Source organism: Agelaius phoeniceus, chromosome 9, assembly GCF_051311805.1.
Source record: "Agelaius phoeniceus isolate bAgePho1 chromosome 9, bAgePho1.hap1, whole genome shotgun sequence".
NCBI classification, from domain to species: domain Eukaryota; kingdom Metazoa; phylum Chordata; class Aves; order Passeriformes; family Icteridae; genus Agelaius; species Agelaius phoeniceus.
The window spans coordinates 19,472,972-19,498,785 of record NC_135273.1 but is presented as its reverse complement, the minus strand read 5'-3'; the positions used below and the strand labels follow the sequence as shown (position 1 = coordinate 19,498,785).

General features: G+C 38.1%; 1 protein-coding gene across 5 annotated transcripts in view; it reads left to right on the top strand.

Moving 5' to 3' along the window:
• The window catches only part of GBF1 (golgi brefeldin A resistant guanine nucleotide exchange factor 1), a 98,633-nt gene that overhangs the window by 2,810 nt on the left and 70,009 nt on the right, over nucleotides 1-25,814 (top strand). For all 5 annotated transcript variants that reach the window (XM_054637211.2, XM_054637207.2, XM_054637205.2 and 2 more), the window contains exons 2-3: nucleotides 2,881-2,986; nucleotides 4,277-4,343. In XM_054637211.2, coding sequence (XP_054493186.2) covers nucleotides 2,881-2,986; nucleotides 4,277-4,343 — 173 coding nt within the window. The remainder of the gene's footprint in view (nucleotides 1-2,880; nucleotides 2,987-4,276; nucleotides 4,344-25,814) is intronic.

Here is a 25,814-nt window from a genome sequence, read left to right as displayed (position 1 = left end):
TGCATCTCTCTGAAAATAGTTGTCTGTCTTTCCTCCTCACTTTGTAGTTCTTTTCTGTTTCCTTCTCCAACATGAAGTTGCAAAGCTCCATTGGCTTTTTGGTTTACTTTGGAATACTACTGCTTGGTTAGCTACAAGCTTAAATATAAAGCAGTATTTCCCTCCATCTCCACCCAGTGTTGGTGGGGAAGTGAGCTCAATGTTTGATGTTCAGAGCCTGAGTGAGAATTTGCATCTGCAGCATGATAGGTTGTTTCAGTTGCACTGGTGAAATGAGTTTGTTGGCATGCATAAAGTGAATTTTTGTAGTTTTGAATAAAGTTATATTTAATAGAATCTGCAATGAGGAAAGGAGTGCATTTTCATTGAGTCTTCTCAGACAGTTAGCAATGAAATACTGCCCTGAGTTTTGCAGGGTTTTCATATGTCAGGAGTGCCCTGCCAAGTAACAGAGTTTTTGCTAGGAACAGGTGAAAAGGAAAAGGTGTGTATTGGAGGTTTTTGTCTATTTTCTTCATATTTTGCCACTTACAGTTAGCTGGGAATTTTAAGTCTTCTACATTCGAGAGAGACAGAGTTTTAGCCAACTTTTTATTTAATTATTTTATGTTAAAAACAGAGGAGAAGAAATAGAAGTCTTACAAGCAGATTCAGTAGTATGTAGAACAGCATTTAAGCTTTGTCTTCACTTTAAATACTGTCAGAACTATTGAATATCTATATATGTGCAAGATTTATAGTATGTCTCTCTGGTATTTACATGCTTTCTGAAATAATGTTTCCATGTCAGTTTGCTAAATGCCTGGAATGTTGCTACACACTTTACATGTTCAATACTGTTTTCAAACAGTGAACAGAAAAACTTAGGTTTGACAAATAAGAGTAGATAGAGTATTTCCTCAGAAGTACTTCTCTGGACTAGAATTTTGAGCCCTGAAACTGCTGATGTAGAAATACAGAAAATAATGGAATTACTGAATGAAAAAATAAAGAAGCAAGGAATTCTACATGAAGGAGAAATCTCCCATTCATGCCTTGTACTAAAACAACGACAATAAAGTGAAATAGAAACATTGTGATCAATGGTATTTCAATGCAATCATCTGAATAATGTATGGAATAATTTACTGTTGAGGATGGGAACATCTCTTAAGCATTAGCCACATGAGTAGGAAGTGTATTGGTGGTTCTGTTATATATTGTGGAGTAAGGATATAAACCTTTGTTCTTCAGGGCACAAGCAAATTACTTGGAAACGCTATTTGTCCATCATGACTGTTCTTGCAAAATACTTTTGTCTTTGCCCTTAAATTATTGTCTTACACCTGGGAGTGCCATTATGTATAATTCATTTAATGAAATAAACTGTTTTGCTATAAGAGCATTCTATTGCAAACACCTGAAAAAATGAAGCAACAAATCTGATGCTGTCCCTTGATGATATCTTTTTATAAAACTTTGCTTTCTTTCCATTATTTATGGAGTCCTGAAGCAGATTAGTCTCTTTCCTTCAGCGGATGTTTGTGTATTTGAAGCATTGTTGATAATTCAGACATGCTAATTAACATGAAGCCTGACAGATCCAGGATGAATATTCTGAAATTTCTGTGGTGATCTTTCTGAGGTCCCGTGTAATCCACCAAAACCATTTCTTTCCAGCTTTGCTTTTGTTACATGGGCAAAAGTCCTTCTCATATTCTCTGTGCTTTAATAGCCCCTGCCTCCCCTTCCCAGCTGAGTCCTTTAAATGAGCCTGTCAGGTTTGAAGTGTTATGATCAGTCTTTCACCTCTTTCCAATCTTTTGCTTCCCTGTGGATGACCTGTTGTGATTTCAAGCTGGAGTCCTCATTTTCCTTTCATTCTTTTTCCTGAAAAAGTCTCATTATTTGGCTACCATATCACTAAATCCTTCTCATTTACATACATGGTATCATCTGACTCTTTGGCCTCTTTAGAAGTCCTGTTTTTATTTATAAACATTTGTGTCTGTTCATTCCCCTTCATTCTTGCGTCTTGATGCTTGACTGTATCTGAGCTACAGCTACTATAAAGAGAGCAGTCCCATAGAAGTTCACTCTTCTTTTTCTCAGACTGTCAGAAATCTTCTTGCTTTTAATTTCTTTCCCCCCCTTCTGCCTCTTTCTGGATGCATCAGTTTAAGTCTTTTCCCTATTTGACCTCAGACTACAGGAGAGTAGGTGCCTGCCTTTAGCTTTCTCATTTTTCTCCCTGTGTTCCATCCAGTTTTGTCTCCAGTTTTGCTCATTTCTTTGTGGGGTTTTACTCACATCTTTTTTACTTTTCTGCTTTCTTGAAAGCTTTGTTTTGTGAAGCAAGTGTGAAATCAACATCTGTTACAAATTACTTTATTTCGTCAACGTTTTAAGTCCCAAATAGGTTTGCTTTGGCCAGCTTATTCATCCCACTGATGCTTGTTTAAGAGAGTACAAGGTTAGCTTTGTGTTCCATGGAGGGCTGCAGGAATTTGCATAAGTGCTGGAGATGCATGTGTTATGGCATTGCCATGGATGTCTGTCCTGGTACCCCAACACTTTATCTTTCTGTCAACTCACATAGACTGGAAAAAAAATTAGGAACGCGCCTTGGCAAAGTGATCTCTTGCATTACAAAGATGCTGTTAGAACTAACTCTCTGCTCTCATGATTTTGAAAACATGCTATGGAAAAGTGTTTTCTTTTGATGAAGTACTTGTATTTGTTACATGTACTAACTTGTATTTTGTGCATGCACAAAACAAATTTGAAAGAGTTTCTTGCATCACTGCAGGCCTTCTCTTGGTTGGAGTCAACTTTGTTTAATCTGAGGAAGACAATTACTCTAAGAGGCTAGAGATTAATTTGAATTACCTTTATTTTCAGAATTGTCAGGATGGTGGATAAGAATATTTACATTGTACAAGGTGAAATCAATGCAGTGGTGGGAGCCATAAAGCGTAACGCCCGATGGAGCACTCACACGCATCTGGTAAGTTACCTTGAATTGTTGCCATCTGTAGCAGCAGGTAGAAACACCTATCACAGAAACCAGCTGGCGTTGGAAAAGTACCTCAGTTTTTTGTAGCACTTGTTAAAGTACTTTTGTAAGTAAAGTTGGAATAACTTTCTGCATTGTTTACATTGTTTTGGGCATCTTGTGACAGTGATTGCAAAAGCTACAAAGCTACCTGTCTTCTATCTTCTTATCCTGTAAATATAAAAACCCCACATTGTATTCCATGTGGGAATAGTCTCATTTAGACTTTTATCACCGGGGATGTCAGGGAATTTCCATATATGGTGTTATTTTATTTAGCACAGTGTTTTTATGTATCTTTTGTACCTTCTTGGGGAAGACAGTCTTCATCACAAAAGCCATGAAATAAAAATTGGGGAAGTAATTATATATAGAGTATTTTAAAATTTTTCATATGGCATTGTATCTGTTTTCAGCTCTGTTTTGTTGCTGCTGTTTATATTCCTGGCTAAAACCTATCCGTAGTTTCAAATCTGCTTTGGTAAAAATCCTAAACAAAGTGTTTCCAAGTGTAACCATGCTTTGGTGGGTTTTTGGCTGCCACAATGTAAATGTGTGGATGTGGTGCACTTCGGAATGTCACATGAGTGGCAGATGGCTGTCGTCCAGCACAAGTGGTTTCAGTTTGTCAAAGGGCAGGGCCCTTTTTCTTTCTAACAAGCATTTCTTCATCAGAGCTCACGGCCTCTCCTTGAGGTGTGGGTGCGGCTGCACTCAGCTTGGAGAAACTGCTGCTCCTCCTTAGTTTAATGTCATAAAGATAGACTAAGGCTAAAGGATGCAGCTAATTCATATAAATATTGCACTGTGATTCTTTCTTCAAGTTATTTTAATGGCATAAAATGTCATTGTATTTCTGCTCCCATTACAATCTGCATAGATTAACATTATAGCAAATCCAGATGAGCCATTTCAATATGATATGAGTTAGATTTGCAGTGAAATTTATTGAATAGCGGAAGGCTGATTAGAAATACTTGTAAGGACAATAAAACCAAAGCAGAATGCTCAGTGTTGGACCTATGCTATGACATTTCAGCTTTGTGATATTGGGGAGCACTGGCAGGAAAATAAAAATGCTGCTTTTGGATTTGATGGTGTAAACATGCTGACAGTGATAAACTCAAACCACAGCACTTCTGTGAATGTGATGGTGAGGTCTTAAACAGACCCATTATTAAGATTTGTCTTCAGGAATATGTTTGCCTCCTTAATTACTTGCTTCCTATGTATAACCTATAGGATGAAGAAAGGGATCCCCTGCTGCATAGCTTTAGCCACCTAAAAGAAGTGCTGAATAATATAACAGGTAAGCTTCTACAGAAATTAGCAGATATGTGCACCTGCTAGGGTATAGGTAAGTAAATGTACAGGTGTATTTATTTGTCTTATTTACTATCCAGAAGTCATTTATTGAAGAACAAGAAAAGAGGAAACATGCACATACTTTTGGGCAAATAATATCAATGTGAACTTGCACAGAAATACCACTGCTGCCACTGTCTGTAGGGATATATATAATTTTTTTTTGTGTGTGTGTATGCACACACATTTTTATAAAGATGCATGTTTCTTTGATATACTGAAGCTTGTAGTAGTATATGAAATGTGATGTATTATAATGCATAGCTTTTTTGTGGTTTATTTATGCCTTCTGATCTGTGAGTGATGGAAAAATCTGCTTAGAAAATGGTTTCTTTTTGTTTTTTCCTCACATTCTTTGGTTTGTTAGCTTTCATCATGTAATAAGTAAACCACGGACCTCTGTTTCTGTCTCTTGGATTTCAAGTGAAAGACTTTGTGATCACCTGCACTGAAAGAAATTGTGATCACCTGCACTGGAAATCTGTATTGATTAGAGAAGTAGTACACAAGGCTGTGGTGTGTATTCTGAGCATTGTTTTTCTCACAACCTATCGTTCTCCCCTTCCCCCAAATTTCTGGTTTTGTAGTTTCAGGAGTGATTGTTTAAGTGTAACCCAAGTATATGTTGAGAGTCTGGAGGTGAAGCTAATCTTAAACTCCATATGGCATTCTGCATGTTCTTCCCAAGATTTTTCTTACTGATTGTAGTATTTGAAAGTAAACTTCATTTCTGGTCCCTTTATTACAGTGACTGCTCAGAACTGCACTCAACCTTAGTTTGAGGTGAACTTTTTGCATTTGTAGCTGTGAAGCATGCTGGTTCTTGCATCAGTGCTGAGTCTGGAATGCCATAAAAAGTGTGTTCTCTGGAAGCACTGTAGTGCTGCTTCCAAGTGATGGTGACAAGAGGTGCTGAGGACATGTGCCAGTTCTAAGCTTTTATTCCTTCCTCTTACATGTCTGCCTGTAAGTGTAATGCTTTGCTTTTCTCTGCCAGGTTAACTTTCTGTGGTTGTGAGCAGGATTTTTCTGTTAGATCGTGACATCTTAGGGAACTCCTGAACAGCTTGCATTTCTGGATAGTGTCTTTGTTCTGGATGTTATGCTTGTACCTGGACTACATGGCAGTCTGGATTTATGGGGGTTTTTTGTAAGCTCACTCACTTTCTGTAAGATATATATGCAGTCACCAAAAGTGTATTGGGAAGAAATTTTACATTTCTTCCTTCTATGAGATGAAGTTTTTTTTTAATAAGCTTCCTGAAGTTCTTTGCCATTATTGCAAATACCTCTTCTCATCAACAAGAGCAGGGACTGTCAGGATGCTCAAATAAATGCAGTGTAAGTAAATGTCAGGGACTGGCCATTTATCTAGAGCAGCTAGGTACAATGTGCTGTTGACTTGTTGGGGAAAAAATCCAAGTTCACTATCTGCTTATGTTAGAGAAAGCAAAGTTTAATGTACTGAGAGATTCAGAGACTCCCTTTGTATTAGTCATCAGGTAAGTGTTGTTCCTGCTGAGATAATAATTGCTTGTATATGGGGATGACAGCATGTTGGTTGGACTACATGGGATTCTTTTTACAGGTGATTTCAGCTGCAGTGACTGGTATTTACTGACTAGTGTCTTGAGATAGGACATCATTGCTGTGCTCCATCTTTTTTCCATTTTAGACATGGACTTGTTCCCAAGCAATACTTTGAATGATGCAGAGTATCCTGCATCATCTGCCAGGCAATCAAAAGTCCAGTCCCCAGCATAGGGGGTTTTGGTGATTTTTTTTTTCCCCTAGACCTTCCTTACATGTCTCTTTCATTAGCTCATGGAAACACATTGCTTTTATATTTAAATTTATTCAAGCTGTAATCTTTGACATTTGAGTTAGCTTTTAGTACAATTTTGCATTTATAGTAATATATATTATGTATTTTCTCAATCCCCCAAGAACCCATTTTAATCTGTTCCGGATGCAAATTTCAGGCTGCCTTGTCCCATCTCCCCTCTTGCTCTCTCTCTCCCTTCCCCTCCCCCATGGAGCATGTTTGATCAGGTGTGGCAGGAATATCCACTGTCAAGCTGCGCCCTTTATATTAGTCAATATTATCCTTCCTTCCCTCCCACTCCCTTCATTCTCCTCTGGGCTTTACCAGTTGATTTATAATTTTGGAATTCTCATCGGAGTCTGTAATACAGTTTGTTCATTATTTAACCAAAACCTGTTTAATGAGCAAAGAGAGGCAATGTAAATGTTAGGCATGTTGCAGTGGAGTACCTTTTGTTCTCCTCTGAGCTAGTGGGTATTAACTCTGTCATGACTGTGATGCTGAAATACCCTGGTCAAGGGTATAAAGATGCGCTGTATGCCCCCAGCAGCTAAAGATTCCTGTTTCAAAGTATTGCTTCTCAAGAGTAACTAAATTACATGCTGGAAAGCTTGCCTGCAGCTAAGTGTGGTATCCCATCCTGTTGTAACCTCTACCTGTGCTCTTGGAGGAAGCATGTAGAGAAGCTGTGTTGCACAAACAGTCCCATGATTATGGTAAGAGAAACTTCACTTCTACACTTCAGCATACCTAGCTAAAGGCCTTGAACCTGAATATTTTCAAGTTTCTCTTTAAAATTCTGATAAAGTTAATTTATGTGGGAATTTTTTGTAGATTTATAAAAATAGTTTAATAATTTGAAAATGAGCAGTACATCCACATCTTATCCACCGGCAGTTGATTTATTGGATGCCATTTTTACATTTTCATGGACTACATTTTCTTGTGTTTGACTATTGATAGTAGTTGCCTGAAAAACAGAAAGGAAATAGAGGTTCTGTTGTCTTGGGTGATGCATAAGTTAATCCAAGATAAATTTAATAATTGAATGCTTGCAATGCTAAGATGACCACAATAAGCTTAAATTTGATGGTGTGTGTCGTATTTCTAGTGCTTAGAAAAAGCAGAAGTCAGTGTCCTGAGTTATGACCATATGGAAGCAATGACTATCAAGCTTTGTCCATGCATGCAAAATTGAAATATAGCTACATTTTCAAAGGTTATTTTAAAACTGATGGAAACCTGTATTGATACAAGTTTGGATCAAGGGCCACTGTCACCACAGCTTCCACTTGACTGCTCTTTAAAGTGGGCTGAGTACCCTGAAAAATATGTCTGGATGTTGAAACATTTGTTCATTTTGTCAGTTTTGTTATGGATTTAGGTCACTAAAAGGAAGCTTCTTTTTAACACCCAGTGATAACTGAGACTGTTTCTTTCATGAATGGTTCCAACTTAGGTTTTATAACTGCAAATAATTGGAAATATGAATTAATTATAAGCCTGCTTTTCCATGATTTCATGAGGATTGGGTTTCTTTAAATGCTTCTCTGGCTGTTGAAGTCTTCAGACCATTCTGGTATGATGTAGAGGTAAGAGCAGATACTTCTGTAGTCATTCTCCTCATTACTGAGTTTGTGCTTTGCTCTTACCAGGGAGCTGAGTCAGTACCCAGGAGTTTCGTGCCTGAGGTGCTGCCTGCTGGTGTGTGGGATGGCTTTGGGACAGGAATGACTGACTGCAACTGCCTTGTGCAAGCCATGACTGCATGGGAGAAGCAGCTGTTTGTGGAAAGTGTGTGCATCAAGAGTCTATTTAAATAAGGTTTAAACTAGGTAAACACACCTGTGAAGAGGTGCTTGTGTATATTCTAGATCCATGAGTGCCAGACTGCAAGGTTTGAGTCCTTTTATCCTCTGGTGGTTCAGAGTTAGTGCATTTAAACAGAAGCTGCAAAGTAAGCTGTTAGAAGCACTCTGATTTCATGCACATTCATGACATTTTAAATGAATGCTTGTACAGTTGGTTCAGAAGAATCTTTTCATGGCTTATTTCAGACAAGAAGCTGCTGCAAATCTCCATCTTTAGAGGGTTGGCTGGGGCATTAAGAGCTGGCTAAAGGTCAAATGACTGTAACTGTAGGAGAACCTTTGCCCAGTGTCTGACTTAATATAGTTGTTACTGTAGCCATCAGTTTTCTGGTATGTAGACTTGATTGCACACTCATTTTCTCAGTCTTTATGGAAAACCTAACAGTTGTATAAAACAATACAGGAATTTTATCCTGATTTTGGATTAATGTCTGAACTTTTTCTGAAAGATCTAGTTTTAAAAAGTAGTATATTGGTAGTAAATATAAATATGTGGCCTCTTCTCAATGCTATTGAAGTGCTAATGGTTAGAATATGAGATGTTCATTCAAGTTAAGAAATTAGAAAAAAGTAGTGTTTGTGGTTTTTTTATCAAGAAGTGTAGGAATTAGACTATATGAATGTGTGATATGTAAAGTGCTGTGATGCTTATTGCTTTGCAGGTAACAGCAATACCATATTTTATTTATTATTTAGATCTTGAGTTTCTACTGGAAGTGCCTGAATTTACTGGCAAATAACAAGTATGATGAACTGCATACTGTGATATTTCTCCCCTTGCTTGCATTGAAGGATAGAAATGTTATCTAGATCAGCCATTAAAAAAAAAACCAAACTTTTTTTTTCCTGTTGCATGTCAGCTTCCCATCAAAGATCTAGAACATTCACTGATCTTATAGATCGTGTCTGTTCTTGTGATAACTCAAAAAAATAAAAGGATTTTTTTCTTAATAACGGGTATTCATATGTGTTAATTTGGTATTTTTGAATACCAAGCAATTCAGGCTAACATTTAGCTTTGTGGCATTCTCTATGAATTTTTAAAGAAGAATGGAGAGGGTATAAGGAAGGTTAGGAAGCTCATGGAATAAGGCTTCTTCTATAGCTTTAACTTGGCCTCACTCTAATTATTGGATGACCTGACACTGTGTACAAAAGTGGTAATTTATTTCTCTTCATATTTTCTTACTATAGGAAATAAGAATATTAAGGTGCCAACTTAAATTTGATGCTTTGCTTGCAGGTTGAATCCAGACTTGATTTTTGCTAACTGTGTTCAGACAATACAGTAAAAATTGTCATTTTAAAGGCAAGTTTCTAGTCTAAATGAATTCAGACATCCTCCCAACTACACAGAGAATGTATTTCAGTGCAGTATTTTTGTTTTGAAGCTGCAGGTAGTTCCAAATACTCTGAATGAGATTAATCTTTTTAATCTCATTTTAGCCTCAAATTAATCAAATCACTGTCTTATGGCTGAAGTCCTTGAATCTTCCTCAGGGATATTTTTAGCATAGATATTGGTATTTTGGCATAGATTTTCTTTGTGTTTTCTTGAAGAAATAATAAATCAGACTTTTCCCAGGTGCTTGCTAACCTTGTGCTTTATTTTCTAAGTGATTTTCCCAGAGTGATGTGCTCTAAGCAGTGATGTGCTCTAAGACTGGTAGCTGCACTACAACTGGGATGGGAGCTTCTCCAGCCCAAAATGAACACAAGAATTGTCATAATTTCACTTAAGATTTTGTTTACTTTCTGTATGAAAGAAGGAGGAAGAATGTCCTTGATGAAGAATGATTTAAGATCCACCAAGACAAGCACCATGACCTTTTTCATGGCTTTTCTGTTGTGTGCAGGACAGCATTTATGCAGAATGAATGAGGAGTCAGGTATGGATGGTATCACTCTGAGCTCTAATTGATTCTGTTGAATTGTACATTGAGCCCTTCAACACAGGTTACTAAATGAAATTAAAACTCCTGAGGAGAAACTTGTAATTGAGATATTTTTGTAACTAATAAGAAAGGGAGAAACTCTGTGTAGAATCTTTAATTTGATAACATTTTAGCTGTTGTGATAATCTTCTGTTTTGTGTTTCTGAGTAGTAAGAAATTTAATGAATGAAATTGAAAGAAGTGGAGTGAATCTCAGAGTATTTAGAGCAAAAAAACCTAACCAAGCCAGTAAGGTGGTCTTTACACTGGGTATTTCTGCATCTCTCCTGAAATCCCTTTTGCAGTTCAGTCACAACTTCTGTGATACCACTTAAGCATCCTTTCAATACAGTTCTCTGAGTACAGATTAACGCTAGAACTTGGAGCTGAAGTCTTCCTTCTATGCATGGCTAATGACTGGCAGGTACAGGCAGGAGGTGGTGCTGTTAGGAGGAATTGTTTCCTGACCCCTAATCCTTAAAGAACCCAAGGATTTAGATGGACAAGCACTCCTGGCTGTTGCTTGGAAGAGTTCCCACAGTGGGTTTGTTCTGTAACACCAGCCTTCTGTTACCACTGCAGGGCTGGGCTCTGAAGAGCTGCCACATGTGCATGGTGTGCAACTGACTCTCTCTTGTTCCACGCTTGTTGAGCAATTACTTCCCCACTTGTTGGGCACTCCATTATTTCCTTCAGTTACTGCTTCTGTGTGAAGTGGAGCCATGAAGGAAATGGCTTAATGGATGTACATTAGGGGGCAATAAATTGCAGTTTGATTTGGTGGACAGGCAGTACCAGATGCTGCTTAAAAGCTAAGGTTCCTCTTAAGTCAGCCACTGAGGTTTTATATCGAGTTTTTTTGATGGTGATGTTTTTGTTTGGTGGTCAAGAGTAGTGAAAAGGAATTGTGCCCATTTGCATTATAGTAAAAACCCTCTGGAAGTACAAGTATACATGAAATTGCTTAATTCTACTAGTAGTTTACTAAGTATATAGCTCTTCTTCCTTCCTTTCTTCCTTCCTTCCTTCTTTTACCTGTCTTCTTTCCTCACTCAATAATTGCCATCTAACCTGTTAAAAATATTGTCCCAAAAGTGATTAATTTCCAAGAAGCAATAACTTGTGTCAGAAAGTGCAAGTGCATATTTATATAGTTGCATAATATGTAATAGGACTGCCAAGAAGTGTTGATTATGCATACCCAAGAAGCATACTGAAGTATTCTTTATCTCAAAGAGTCTGTAGCTTAAGAGGGTAGCAACAGAGAGGAATCATTAAGTATACAAAGTTGTTAAACACTTGAGGGTTTTTCTTAATCATTACCTCAATTTGTCCTTCAAAAAGGCTGTTGTTGGCTGGTCCCTAATATGGTTTATGCCAAGATGTGAGTTTGGTGAGGAAGGAGAGGTTTGAAAGCAGATACAATTGGGCAAAGTGTCCTTTTCTTCAGGAGTAGTGCAGGGAATCTGTGAAAAAGTGCTACTTCTCTCAATGATTAGTGTGGAATTAAAAGGTCAGGATGAAAAGAAATAGAATGGCAGGGATTAAAAGGTAAGTGTAAAAGTAGCAGACTAATGGAGAACACTGTTATTAAAATAGCAGATTGATTGGTTAAGGAATAGTGAGGGATGTGTACTTGGTGGCTTGCCCATTTGAAGTAAACTTGCAGGAGCTTTTTCTGTTTAAGACAACTATCTAGCTTTTTAGCTGAGTGTTGCAGAATGGACTATTGCTGAAGGGTTTTTTTGTTTGTGCTTGGTTTGGAAGTTTTCTTTGCAATCAGAAAAAATATTAATCTTCCAATATGTTATGGACCTTGTCATGTAAGTTCTTAAAAAATGTTGGATGGACAGTCAAGATGATATTAGCTCAGTTGGTCAGAGCACGGTGCTGACACCAAGGTTGTGGGTCCACAGGGCCATTCACTCAAGAGCTGGACTTGATGCTTCTTGTAGGTCCCTTTCAACTCAGAATATTCTGTGATCTGCCATCTTGCTTTTGTAATTTGTCTTTAGAAAATGATACAAGACAGCAGATATGTCCAGGAAAGACATAAAACTGATGCATACAGTCCTAGGGAAATTCTGATTGTCTTTTAGATGGCAGGATTTAACTTGCTTTTCATCACTTTTTAAAGCCACAAAAAAAGACAAAATTATACGTTTAAAGTCTGCAGTACAGTGGCTTGAAGATAGGGTCTGATGTTTTCTGCTGTGATGGATTCTGAGATGAGGGATCGAAGTGTCATGGGTGAGCTTTTGTTGGTATCAACAGATACTTTCTGGGGAAGAACTTTGTGAGTGAATGAAAATCTGTTGTTTTATTAAAAGAATGAGCAATTAAATATATGTAAATGTTTTAGGGACGGTGAATCAGTACATGTTATCACAAAATTATACGAGATTAAAAAAACGTGTCTTGAGAAGGAACATTTATATTTATTCATTTTCTACAATCACCACATCAAGTGGTGATTGTAGAAAATGGATAGATCTACACTGGTATTGTGTGATGTACTGTATCTGTGTGACTTGGAAATGTTACTGCAAGTGTTAAAGCAACCTACTCTTGCTTTGAACTCCTAATTGGTAGATATTTCTTCTTTAGTTGAAGGACATAGATAGATATAGAATCCTCGTCTGTTGGACTTTCTGAAGTTAATATGTCTGTGCTTTTTGCATGGTACAGTTGTGAAGTTAAAACTTGTCAGTTCAAGCCACTGTTGTATTCAGCGTGTTGTGAAAGAAAATGAAGGTTGGAAACATAGGAGAGGGAGAAATAAGAATATTCAGACATTGTAAAAAGCAATAAGACTCTTTACTGCAGCTGAATAGTAGTACAAGAGTTGGAAAAAATAAAGAAATTTCAGAGAAAATAAATTACTGAAGAAATGTATCATTCATCAATGAGGAGGAGGAAGACCACCATAGGCATCCTGAAATGCTTATCTAAATGGTTGTTTGGTAACTGACCATTGACTATTTAAGCATGTGTCACAGACAACATCAGGTTGAATTTTGCACACAGTTTCTCCCTTCACTTTTATTAACAATACATTAAAAATCTAAAAGGGCAGTTCATTTTGTTCAGCTGCCTTTAAATTGTAGTTTTTCCTTCTTGTAGTTTCTTAATGCTCTAGAGTTTTGCAGCCTGTACCGGTCCTTGTTCACATGCACGAGGCCCATGTGCTGCAGCGGAGGGTCACACACTCCCTTTCACTCTGCAGCAGCAGCAGCTGATGGTACCAGCTGTTCACATCCTTGTATTAGATGCCTGAATTTGAGCAGCTGTATGAGGCTGCTAATAAACTCTTACATGTAGTACAGTTCATATCTTGCCCACGTTTTGCTTGATTGTTCTCAGCCCTGGCCAGTATCTTTTTTAACATCTTTCAATTCCACCTATAAGGTGCTCCTTTTCTTCCTTGTGCTTGTCTCCACTCCTCTTGTATGATGTGTTAGTAAGATGTTTGAAAAGTGTTCCAGTGCTGCAGATTTGAAGAGGAAAGAGTACCTGAAAACATGCAAACTGTATGCAATTTAAGGAAGCAGGAACAATCTCTAGCAAAAGCATTTTAAAACTTTAAGGACTTAATGCTGTAATAAAAATGATCTAGACTGTTCTAAAGGATGTTCTTGTCCTTAAACAGTATACTTTTGGATACAAACTTAGGTGTGTTTATTTGTTTGTTTGAGAAGATTGGATCAAAAGTGCTTTTGTTCTGAAGAATCTGCCTGCATGCAGTAGTTGAAGAGGTCTTGTATGTAAATCTGCTATTAAAAGAAGGCTACAGAGGTTTTTAATTCCACTTTGAGTAATAAAATTGGCCTGGCAGTGAGTTTTGATATAATTAATTACAACTTGTAACTTTGATACAATTAATTTCAACTTGTGCTTTTTATTTTAAAAAGCTTGTTTGTTAGGACCCTCTGTTAAGCCTATTAAATACAGGTTGAAAAAGTTGAAACTGCCTGTCTGTGCTTTCCAGATCAGGAGTGGAGGGAGCCAAAGGAAGGATATTTACCATTTTAAACCCTTTCAGCTCCTTTGTTCACTTATTTCTCTTGCATCAGTGTTTTAGCCTCCCATTGCCCTCTCTGGAGGAGTCATGGTACCTAGAACTGAGAAATACCTTGGTTCCACTGAGTGGCCACCAATTTCTTCTTGTTAATGAGATTCTGAGAGGTGACTTCGTTGTTTTGTGGCAATTTTTAAAGTGGATTTTTTAGTGGACTTCTTTCTCCCTTGATTTTGTTGTGGAGTTTGGTTTGTGGGTTTGGGATGGGTTTTTTAAAGTTTTTTTGAGGTGTTTTTTTTGTTGGTTAGATTTTTGGATGAGATGGGATGGGTTGGTTTGTTTTTCTCCCATGGCTGTAACCTCAAAAAATGCACTTTGGAGTGAAAGTAGTATTGATGTAGGAGCTGTGAAGATCATATTTAAGCAATGTGGAGATGGGAAGAGAGTATATTTGGTCCTTTTTGCTCAGAGGATCTCAGGGAGAAATTCAGCAAGAGTAAAGATAAGGATCAGAATTTGGGTGTTAGTGTTTTATAAAATTATGCAAAGAAGAGAAACTATCTGGGTTGGAAGAAGATAGCATGGGATCAGAAGTGTATGGTAGAATATAGGAAGAATACAGGTGCTAATATAGTGAATAGAGTGAAGTGACTTAGCTCAGATCATTCATTAGACCTTGTTCTTATTGCTCCAAAACTCAACTAATTTTACCTGGTCAGCATTCTTAAATTGAACTATCCACAATCTAGAACTGATGTGTGTTGCTTTTCTCCAGCACAGACAGCACAGGATGAGGAATTGGCTCTCCCATGGCAGATTAGGACAGTAAGCTCCTTGTTAAGCATCAAGAATTTTTAAGAGAATCTTACAGTCTCTTGCTGTACACCCAGTATTGATTGGTTGAAACAGCCAGTTATATTTAACTTCATGTTTCACATATAAATTTTTTTAACTGTTCAGGTGTCTCTGCAAGCTATAAAGACAGCAGTTGAAGTAAATAGCAGTATCAAATGAAGTACCTCTTGTCCCTGCTTCCAAAATAAACTGGGAATAATGCTTTACACATTTTGTCTCCTTTAACTCTACAGGCAAGCAAGAGAGGAAGCATGGATTAACATCTAGTGATTTCTAGGAGCTCAGATTCCTCTGTGCTTGGTCTGACTGACAGGCACATATGGCTCAAGTGCATCTGGAAATATATCACTGGTGAAATTTGGTCGGGTAAATATAGCAGGAATGGGTTGTCAGGACAGGAGACAGATTGTTCTGGGAAAGGAAGTGCTGTCTGTCTGTTGTCTAGTAACAATTTCCTTTATTTCTGAGACATACCTATTTCTTTCAGTGTAACTAAGGTAACAGCAGGCTCTGACATACTTGCTGTGTTCTGCTGTCGTATGTTCTTATGGTGGAAGTGCTATCAGAAATGGTAAAATTGGTGGGAACATGTGTAGAGAACTGATACCAATGTTTTCTATGGTGTTTAAATAGTAGCACCACCCACTTTCTTCTAGTTTAAATTCCCTTTGAAAAGAGGCAAGGACATAAAATGTGAAAAGTAACACCCAGGCTTTAAGGACATGATTATATTGAAGAAACCGGACTTCTGCTTGGATGCAAAATTATTTCTAGGCCACATGGTAAGCAAGGAAGCAACCAAAAAGACCCCCACCAGTCTCTTCCTTGAAAATGGGCTGAGAGTCAATATTCTAAAATACCTGTCTTTATTGGCAGTTGACACATAGGTAATGAGCAGGGATAGAAAAAGCCAATCACAAGGCGTTTCTCCAGCAAAAGCTGATTGGCAAAGCCATGAAACTTCCTGAAGTATTGTGATATTAGTTAGAGTCTCAACACAAATCATACTGTTAGGGGAGAAAATAGAACCAACTGTGTTAGAGGGTGGCCTACAGAAGTCTCTGCAGGCATATCGGTATAGACTGTATTTTGCACAGAAAGGCATAAACATGAGCAATGACAATTAAAATTGTAACAGATGCAGGCAGTATCAAATGTAACAGTAAATTACAGATTTTTTTGCAGTTTATCAGGGGAAGTTGGAGATGACTACAGATTAGAGTTGGTACCATTTGCAGCATTTTCCTTGCTTAGTGGGCTGTTTTTTTTCATCAGCTTGCTGAAGAACATATTGAAGATAGGAACCCTGACAATTTTGTGTGCAGTAGTTGTCTGTAGTTAGTTGCTGATTCTGTTGCCTTTTCTGAGAGGTTACATGCTGCTTCCCACCGTAGTGAGCTCAGTCTGGTGCCCTGTGATGTGGCTGTGTCTGGGGTGGGGTGTGCAGCCAACAGGTGCACAGCATACCACTCAAATGTGGAGGCAGGGAATTTGTGTCCAAGGGCACTGGGGGTAAATAACTGTAGTTGTAAAAAGTATTACATGAATACTAACATTTTCACTGAACAGTAAGTCTGTTCCGAAAACTGGCTCACAAATTTCTATATAATAAGCTTCAATTCCTATGCTCAGAAGTCTGAAGACCTTAACCGGTGTTGAATTTTCTTTGGCTTTTAGGAAGAAGTGGTTATTTTGCTGAAGGATTCAGACTAGAGGTTGTCCAAAAGCTTACTGTAATTACAAGCAGTAGGATAACAGATGGGATTCTATATTTTTTGAGTAAAACCTGCTTAAGTTAACTATTTTGTCAGTGTACAGTGTTCTTCAAAAATATTTGTAAGCCTCCAGGATTAATTTGTTATTTCTTCTGATTGCACCTGATCCAAATACTGCGTGTCATGATACAGGCAGGGATAAAACCTTGCCATTTCTCATTCATAGTGCCACTCAAGACTTGTTACAATTTACTAGCTGTGTTACATAGCATCCCTGGCTTGCCTAGGCCTTTTGCACTGTAAACTTCAGCAGCAGAAACAGTTCATTATGAAAAAACAAATCATCAGTGTTTAATTTATTGCTACACTATTATCTGCCTGCATGCCTCTTATTCCAGGTGTTCCAGCTTCCAGCAATTGAGATTTGAAGTCTACTCTGTAGAACTGTTTCTCTGTTTCTCTTCAGTACTGTTCTTCACTGCCCTTTAAATCTAGTTCTTTATTCCATTTTATTTTTCCTTTGCCAGTCTCACCCTGGAATAAAAGTGAAAGGACTAAACTTAATATTTCAGGTGAAATTTCATATCAAAAGACACCTGTGTTCTGTGATCATTGGGTACCAGTACACTGTTGTTTGTTTTACTGCCTCAGCTGTCAATATGTATGACAACAAAAGACCTTTTAATCAGGTATCTAGCAGCAGAAATTAAATCAAACATAACTTATGTTCAGAATATATTATGTGTTGTTCCTCCCCCTGACATTTGCATCTTGTTTTAAAATAGCAGAATTCTTTCCTGAAGGCAAGAAGCTGAAATAGTCTACAGTGTATTGAATGTTTTAAAAGAATCAGACCGTGGTATTAAAAAGAACTGCAGTTACTTAAATTTGAAAGAAATCTAGAAGAACCAAAGCAAGAGGTAATTATTTGTAAAGGGCTTTGAAATTGTAAAGTGTTATGTGCAAGAACTATGGAGTAGTATTGGGAGGTACATGAGAGAAAGTTTTGGACCTGCTATTTTGAGGAATGTGAGTAGAATAATTAAAACTCTTCCATTGGAGCTTTTTCTGCAGGGGTTTCTTCTGGGACCATTGTTCCATGATAAGAATGGCTCTGCTCTGGATATGTCCTGCATGTCTGCAGGGTGGCTGTAAAATTACTTTTAACTGTGATCTATCTGTGTTGTTAGGTGTTGTCATGTAAACAGGAAGCATTTAATCCCTGTAAGGGTAACTCTTCTACATTCTACAGTTAATTTGCAACTGTCTAGGTAATACTAAAGCATATGGTATTTAAGATTTTTTGTGATAGTAAATGCTGAATTGCTAACCTGTTCTCATAATCTCAGCTATTTAACAATATGAAGGAGATAGTTTTTTCATTTGAAACCTTTAAACTGTTTTACTCTTGCATCTACTGCTTCTGGGACAAGAATGCACATCATTACATGGAGAAAGGAATAAAAAGGAAAATGAAGGTATATAGAAGCTAAATAGGAGTGTAGTTACTTTGTTCTTGATGTCCTCAAGAACACCTTTTAGGCAGCAAGTTTGTGGGAAGGGAGTTGATAATTTCTTTCATGTGATAACCTTAGTGTCTGGTGTGTTCTGAGCTGAAATTTCACTTCATGAAAATCACCTGAAGTGTTAGCTTAACTTAGTCTTCCAGTCTGAGCCCACGACCTTTAGCTGCACAGAACCTTATTAGCTACAACAGACTGTTGTAAAATACTTATGCTGCAACCTTATTTTTGGTTCAAAAGAATAATTTAATGCTTAGAAATAGAAAAATCAGTGAAAACAAGGCAGAACTTGGGACCAGCATACAGACCTTTCATGTGTACCCTATGCATGCATAGTTGAAGTTTGATATGTGAAGAAATTGCCAGAGGTTCTTGTAGGGAGCAAACAGCATTAGGGCCCGTGTAAATGCCACAGAAGCTGCTTTGCAAAAACAAAATTTTCCAAAATTTTTCTAGCTTTGTCTTCCATGACTCCTGTTCCCTTTTTCTCTTGTGCTTTTACTTTCTGTTCAGGCATTTTTTTGCTGTCTGTTCCTGTGTAAGAGTTTTCTGTTTCAAACTTATAACTAATGTAACTTTACAATAAGAAGTCCTCTGCATTTGTCTGACACAGTTCTTCTCACTTCCCATTCTTTATGTTCCTTTGGACAGTCAGCATTGAGTTTTTGTTGGGCTTAATATAAAGGGACTTACAAAGGCAGGTGCTTCTGGATTTGAATTTATGAGACTTCCAGACATGAGTGTCATATGTGCTTTTTTTCTCCCCTGTCTTCTGTAATGCTCTGTAGTCTGTAATAGGTTGAGTTGTAACATTCATTAAACCATTCCTCACATTCCCTGCTTTGAAAGCTTATCAGGACTGCTTTGATTTAGTTATCTGGAACAAAAAAAGCCATTTGTGAAGGTTGGAATGGAGCTCTGGAGCAATAATATATCCGAGATCAGATTCAGGTCCCAGTTGTATTATTCCTAGGGATTTATTTGCCTGTGTACACACAGGCAAAGAGTGGTGTGTATGGAAGACTTGCAGGAATGCAAATTGGACACATTTTGTTGGGACCTGTAGGGGATTTTCACTGGTTCATAATTTTTCAAAGGTTTGTTATACATCAGGCAGCCACTGCCTCCTCTTTAAACCTTTAAATCCCCCCTCTTTTTCCTGTTCTAAAGGTCAGATTTTTTTGACAACTGTGTGCAGGAACAAGATTTGTTAAATCCCTTCATTTTTATTCATACAAATACCAGTGTTTGGTGAGCAAGAGTTACCCCAGAATTCAGAAGCACATAAAGCTCAGTACAAGCCTTCTGAACCTAAATTCAATTCAGAGATGCATCTCTCAAAACTGAATCTGCCATCTGAATATTAACCCTTGGCACTGCACAGGGAATGCATGGTGGAAATTTCATCTCTTTGTGTCACGTAGTGGGCAGGCTTCGCAGATGTCCCCTGAGCTGCCAGGCAGTGTCCTGCATCTTGTCCTGGGCGCTCCTAGGCATGGGGCTCAGGGCTGAGGAGCTGTGTCTCCAGTCATGCTCATCTAGCACTAGTCCTTTCTGGTGAAACAGCAAAAGTTTTGAGCCTTTGTTCTGATCCAGTCAATGAAGTAACTGAGTCCCCAGTGTGAAATCCTCTTGAAGCTATTTATTGATTTTACATGCAACTCAGCTTTGAAAACGCTATGTGATGGGCTGTTGATCTTTGGGATGTGAATGAGGACTAGGTACTGTATCCCCTTTGTATAAGGATGGCTGACAGTGGTTTGCTTCTTGGAGAGCTAGTCATGGAGTTTCATCAGTAGCTCTGAAGTCCCCACCCTTACCTTTCTTCAGTATGGGTGAAAAGAAGAGGTTTAGGAGTGGGAAGTTCCTTTTCTTACCCAGGTTCTGTAGACTAAAGCAGTTGACAGATGAGATATGTTAGATCATAGTATGGTGTTTCATACAATATTGGAAATCATTCCAATAAGCAAATTTTTAAGCTGACAGGGTGGAGTTCTTGTGTTTAAATTACCCATTAAAAAAAATCTCTCAACACTGGGACAATAGTCAGGAGTTGTACTTTTTTATCATGTGTTGAATTTCAGACTGAGGTGGCTGGGGTGTGGCCATATGTTTGCTTTGTTTAAGTTTGTAGTAGCAGTTGATGATTTTGGAGGAAGATGGAACAGACAGCTGCAAAGTCTAGACTGGGCAGAATTTTAGTGCTTGTTTCATCACAGCAGGATTCTCCAGAGTGAATCTATCTGCTCCTCAGTTTTACCTGTGCATTTTACATCTGTCAGCACATCTGTGCTAGTGGGGAATAAGAGCTGTGACCCTAACCACTGTCACTGGATTTATGTACATGTATGTATCTGTTGCTGGATGCCCAGCAGTCGTTCAGCTCCCATAGCACATTTTGTGTAGCGTTATGCACAAAGCGGTTTTGTTGGCTTCGCTCATGCTGAAATTTGCCGATAAAATATCCACCCGCACACGGTGCAGATACGCACTGTCTTCACAATCTGTATCTCACAGTTCCTCTCCATCACAGCTAGCGACACAGTCTAGATTACTTCAAGGATGATTTTCCTTTGTGCTTTTTGTGTATAGATGCAAAAGTCTAGGACAGGGAGGAGAGTTTACAGAGATGTTTTCATGACTTGGCATGTTTACTGGATTTAACATGCCTGAGACAGCAGAATTAGTTAGGCTGGGATCTGGTTCTGGGGAGGAATAAAGAAAAACATAAAATGTTTTAGCACAGACCACAGTCAACTTGCTTTAATATTAATGTCTTTATTTTTTAAGCTACAGTAAAATTTTTTCTCTGAATATCTTCTGCAGCTAGTCTAGAGTTTCTGCACTGGGTTAAATTTAAATTGTCTAGTAGATGCAGACTTACCTGGTTGCTTCTTGCAAAGTTCTCAGTGTCATGATGAGAGTGGCAAACAGTTGTTTTGGAGCCCTAGGGATTGACGTCTGAGGCTGTGCCTGTTGCTACTGTTTAGAAAAAAGGTCTTGATGCTGACTGACCTCAACGCTAGAATACTATTTCATCCTTGAGCTTGGTGTTCTGAAGTAGAAGGATGATGGTCAAAAGTATTTTATTATGCTGTCTGCTAGCCAAGTGAGAATGCTTAAAGGCTGGCTAAGGAAGAAGCATTTTGGCAACTACTTAAATAATGTGTTATCACCTCTCCTGTGCAGATGGCTTTTGGCTGCTAAGTGGAAAGATGCAGGAGGCAAGGTTGACGGAAGATGGACACCAGGCCAAGCAAGCCTGCTTGTCCCTGTGCTTAGTGACTGTAGGGCTGTGTTTATATCCCTTGTTCTTAGAGTGGGCAAGGCCTGCATGGCGTTCCACACTGTCCAGGATGAGAAGGGTTGTGTATGGGGGCTGAAGAAAAGGACATAGTCTGCTTTCTCAAAATAACAAGACAGCTAACACCACCTTGGAAAAAGACCTGGTCTGTGGAGGAAGCATGTTCAAACAACATTGCTAGAATAGCTGAAGGGTCTGTAATGGAATCTGTTGAAGATTAACCTTGGTGCTTTATAGGCGAGCCAGGCCTTCAGAAGGGTTTGACCCGGGTAACAATTTTAAACATAAGGTCACAGTTAATCAGTCAGAATGAGAGGGAAGGGAAGTAAAGTGCATAAAGCTTGTCGTCCTTGGTGATTGCATTAAGATACTTTGGTATCTCAGAGACTTTTCCTTTTTTCTTTTCAATGATCAATGTAAATGCAGTACACCCAACTTTCTGGAGCCAACTTTCTGGAGAAAAATGGTGGGGAAGTCCACTTGGCAGGCATTAAGGTAAAAGCTAACTGAAAGGGCATGAATAAAATTAAAACAAAACAAGAGGTAATTGCCTTTTGTATAGATAACCTGGCCTGCAGAGTCTTGATTATGCTGATAATATAGGCCAGATGTGACTTGAAACAAGCCATGGGAGAGAAGATGATTTCTACATGGATAATGAGCTGTCTGGAAGCATAAAGGATTAATCTGTTAATGTATTAGAAAGGAGGATGCAATTTATTTCAATGAGATACAAAATATACCTCTTTTGAACAACTTTTTCCTGTTGCCTTTCTTGAAAAATGTTTGGGATGACACTCCCCACCCATTGCTTTCTGAAAGGGATGGGAAGGTTTCCTTGGTGTTTAAGTAAAATTCAGAGGCTGCCTGATGTGAGTTGCTACCTTTCTCCTGATAGCGTCTCTTACCTGTTTGGCGATGTCCTTCATTTATTGAAGGCATTTAAAGAACATCTTATCATTTTCTCTTCTTTTTTGAATGTTGAATCACATTAACGAATCCCTTCAATTGTTAGTAATAGATGTCTGTAAAGAAAAAGGTGGTGTAAATTGTTTTTTAAAGGATGTTGTTTCAGGATTCATGGACTCATAAATAACCAGCTGTAGAAAGGAGAGTAGTAAATTTTCTTTCAGCCAATCAGATAACACCGAAGGTTTAAATTTTAAAGGATTGGGATTTATTGTGGTGGTTTTTTGGTTTGTTTTGGGGGGGCTGTTGGTGGGTTTGTTTGTTTTGTTCTGTTTGGATTTTTTAGTTTAGGCTTTTTAATAAATGAGCATTTGATTTCTGTACATAAATCAAACTATTGAAATGATAGCATAATTTTGCTGTAGCTCACTTTTCCTGGATCAGAGACAAGTGTACAATTCAGATATGTCTGTGGGCTTTGAAGTACTTGTGTCTGGAAGCAAAGAGGTAGTCTTTTGGGATGGAATGTTTTTATCTGTGTAACCCAGACTGGAAGGAGCAAATGATTCCCAAGTTTCCAGGAGACTTGAGGCAAATAGTAGTGATTAGTAGAAGTCATTACAATGCTGTGCTTCTGAGCTGCTGGTTAGGAGCTGTAAATCTGGCCAGTTAATGGCACTTTAAACAGGGAATGACAAGTTTGGCTTATGCCTGGTGTGAAGAAGGTTGCAACTGTTGCTCTGCTTCAACAGCTTTCAACAATATGCTGGGTGGATGGAGGGTCCCAGGCAAATGTAATTAATCAGGTTTGGGGTCTCTGGAGTGTTGACAGAAGCATTGTGTAGGATACAAAACCAGCTTCTGAACTGCAGCCGCTGGAGAGCTGGATTAACTCCGACCTGCAGGGTTTGCAGGAGGCTGAATGGCAATTGCTTGGCAGTTGGACTGCTGTGTGGGGCTTTGAAATGATAGGTACTACCTTTGGTGATAGTATAAATCAGAGTGGTAGTAATTCTGATTGTGGTGGGCAGAGCAGTGGTGAAACAGGAACTTGGTTCTTCTGTAACACAGTCTAACCTTGGCTGCCTACTTCCCTCCATCAGAAAGGAGATATGATTCTTTGCTGTACTGTGTGTCCCCTGTTCTGGATGGCACTTGTATTTCATCTGCTCTTAGTTATAGCAAACAAATTCTAGCATTCATGGAGCCTAATAATTTTACAATAACCAAATCTGGCTTCACCATTCTTTGTTCATGCTGAGGGTCTTTTCTCACAGTTTTTAGTTTCATTCCTTGTGTTTAGAGTGGTTGGTGATATCTGAGTAGTCAGTATTTGAAATAGCAGGCATGGAATTTATCAGGGAGATTATTTGGTGATAGATTTTGGTTTTTATAATGATATGATGGAGTTAGACTTGGTGGTAAGCAGAAGTACTCTACTGGCTGCCTGTTCTTTTACAGAGCAGGGACAGTTTCCTGTTTGCAATTTAGCATTTAAATTTTTGAAGCTTGTATAAGAAATACTTTGAGGAGGGAGAAGTGATGTGAGGGACTTTTTCTTCACAGAAAAATCCAGTCTAAAGACTGAAATATGGGACCAGTTTGTGTCAGAAGAGTACTTAATTTACTACCTTCCCATTGCAAGTAAAAAAACTGTCTGATCTAGTAGTGCTTCCTTCCTCTTCAACCCCAAATAATTGTAGCATGCCAGATTTGTCAGGACAATACTAACTGCCATGTCTTCCTTAAGGCTAAATTTAAAAAACAAAGGTTAGGATTTAATTGCTTTCCTCAGTGACAAGTGATTCACTATGTTCTCTGTGAATGTCTGGGGTCACAAGTATAGAATGGATTTCTAAGAATTTATCAGTAAGCTTCTTTACACTGGAGTTGATTAAAAATGGAGATGTAGGGGTTTTGTCTTGAGCTGAGTTGGATTTTAATGGAAGATTACTTTTTCATACTTGGTAATAGGAAATCTAACGAACATAGACATAAAGGCTTTAAAAAAGAAGTTGTCTTTAGTGACCTGAAACTTCTACAGAGTGAGCTGTGGATGGATACCTGGAGGTAACCTGTTACAGGATGTAACAGTTCCTCTGCCTGAGCAGCCAACTTCTATGCAGAAATTTCATGCTGTTTTGAAGGACTTGGAAATATCCACCAACAGGATATTTAGGTAAATTCATATTTAAAGAAATGGAAGCTGGAAAAATCACCTTGTCAGTGTGTGTCTTAAATTTCACATTTGAGAATACAAGGCTAAGGACACCAATGTGTAACATATTGAGAGATACAAGGTTGAAAAATACAGTAATACTGTGTAATTGGTTGTAATTTGTACATAGCTCAGATTTTTCTGAACAGTAAAAATTTCACCATGTTGAAATACAGAAAATTGTTCTGCTCTTAGCTCTGCCTCTCATTAACCTTTTCTAACCCAGGAAATTATCATAGTATACAAAAGTTGTTTAAACTAACCTTCAGGAACTGCCAATAACTCCATCATGTGATGTGGTGAATGGAATGCGGCAAATAGCTGATGGGTTGCTGTGAGGGGCATTGGATATGGGCCCTGTGCCTCTAAAAATTAGACAGCTCTATTAAAACAGTCATGCGTTAAATAACACATCACCAGGTCCCTTTGTGTTGCTTTATTCTCATCAGGTGTCGGAAACCATTAGGATCAAAGTTTTCCTTTTCAGTTAGATAATAGGCATTATGAAGTGGAGGAGAGAGAAGAGAGACTGAGGCCAGCAGTCCTGGTACTGATTAAGGGTACCTTCCTAATTTAATTTTTTTTTTTTTTTTCTTTCTAGACAGAATCAGTGGTTTGCCTGTGTATAGCCCGCAGGCAATAGAAATCAGTTTTCATTCCACTCCTGAGAGTGTCAGTAAGGTGTTTTGTAGCACTGGACATGTATTGGTAGGCAGACTAAGTAATGAAAGGAAAAGTGTGAGATGAAGGACAATGTGTAAAAGTAAAGATGAGTATGTACTTTTGCCCTCAAATTAGAATTCTACAGGTGTTGTTTTTTCCACTCTTCCTAGAGTTTCTAAAGATTATTGTTAAATTAGATGTTCAAATGCAAGTCATGCAGAGGGTACTACAATAATATGTTTATTTATGCATGAAAATACCCAGTTTTCTGTTATCTTTGCACTATTGTTCTATTGTGTGCAAGTAATTCCCCCCACCCTGAGCTCCTTCTGTAAGCAATCACTTTACTCCCCACTAAAAATTTATCCGTACTTTAAATGTTAATTTGTTTTAAGGGAGAAGGTGATTTTAAAGCACAGCAGCTTTTCTGCATAATACCATGTATAGATTATCTTTCTTCTGTTTATCATAGTTCATTTTGAAAGTTAGTATTGAATAGTAATGTGTAAACAAAACCCTAATGAATGTCTCATTCTTATTCATTAGGTTGTATCCCTTCCTCTGGCTTAGAAAAGAGGTG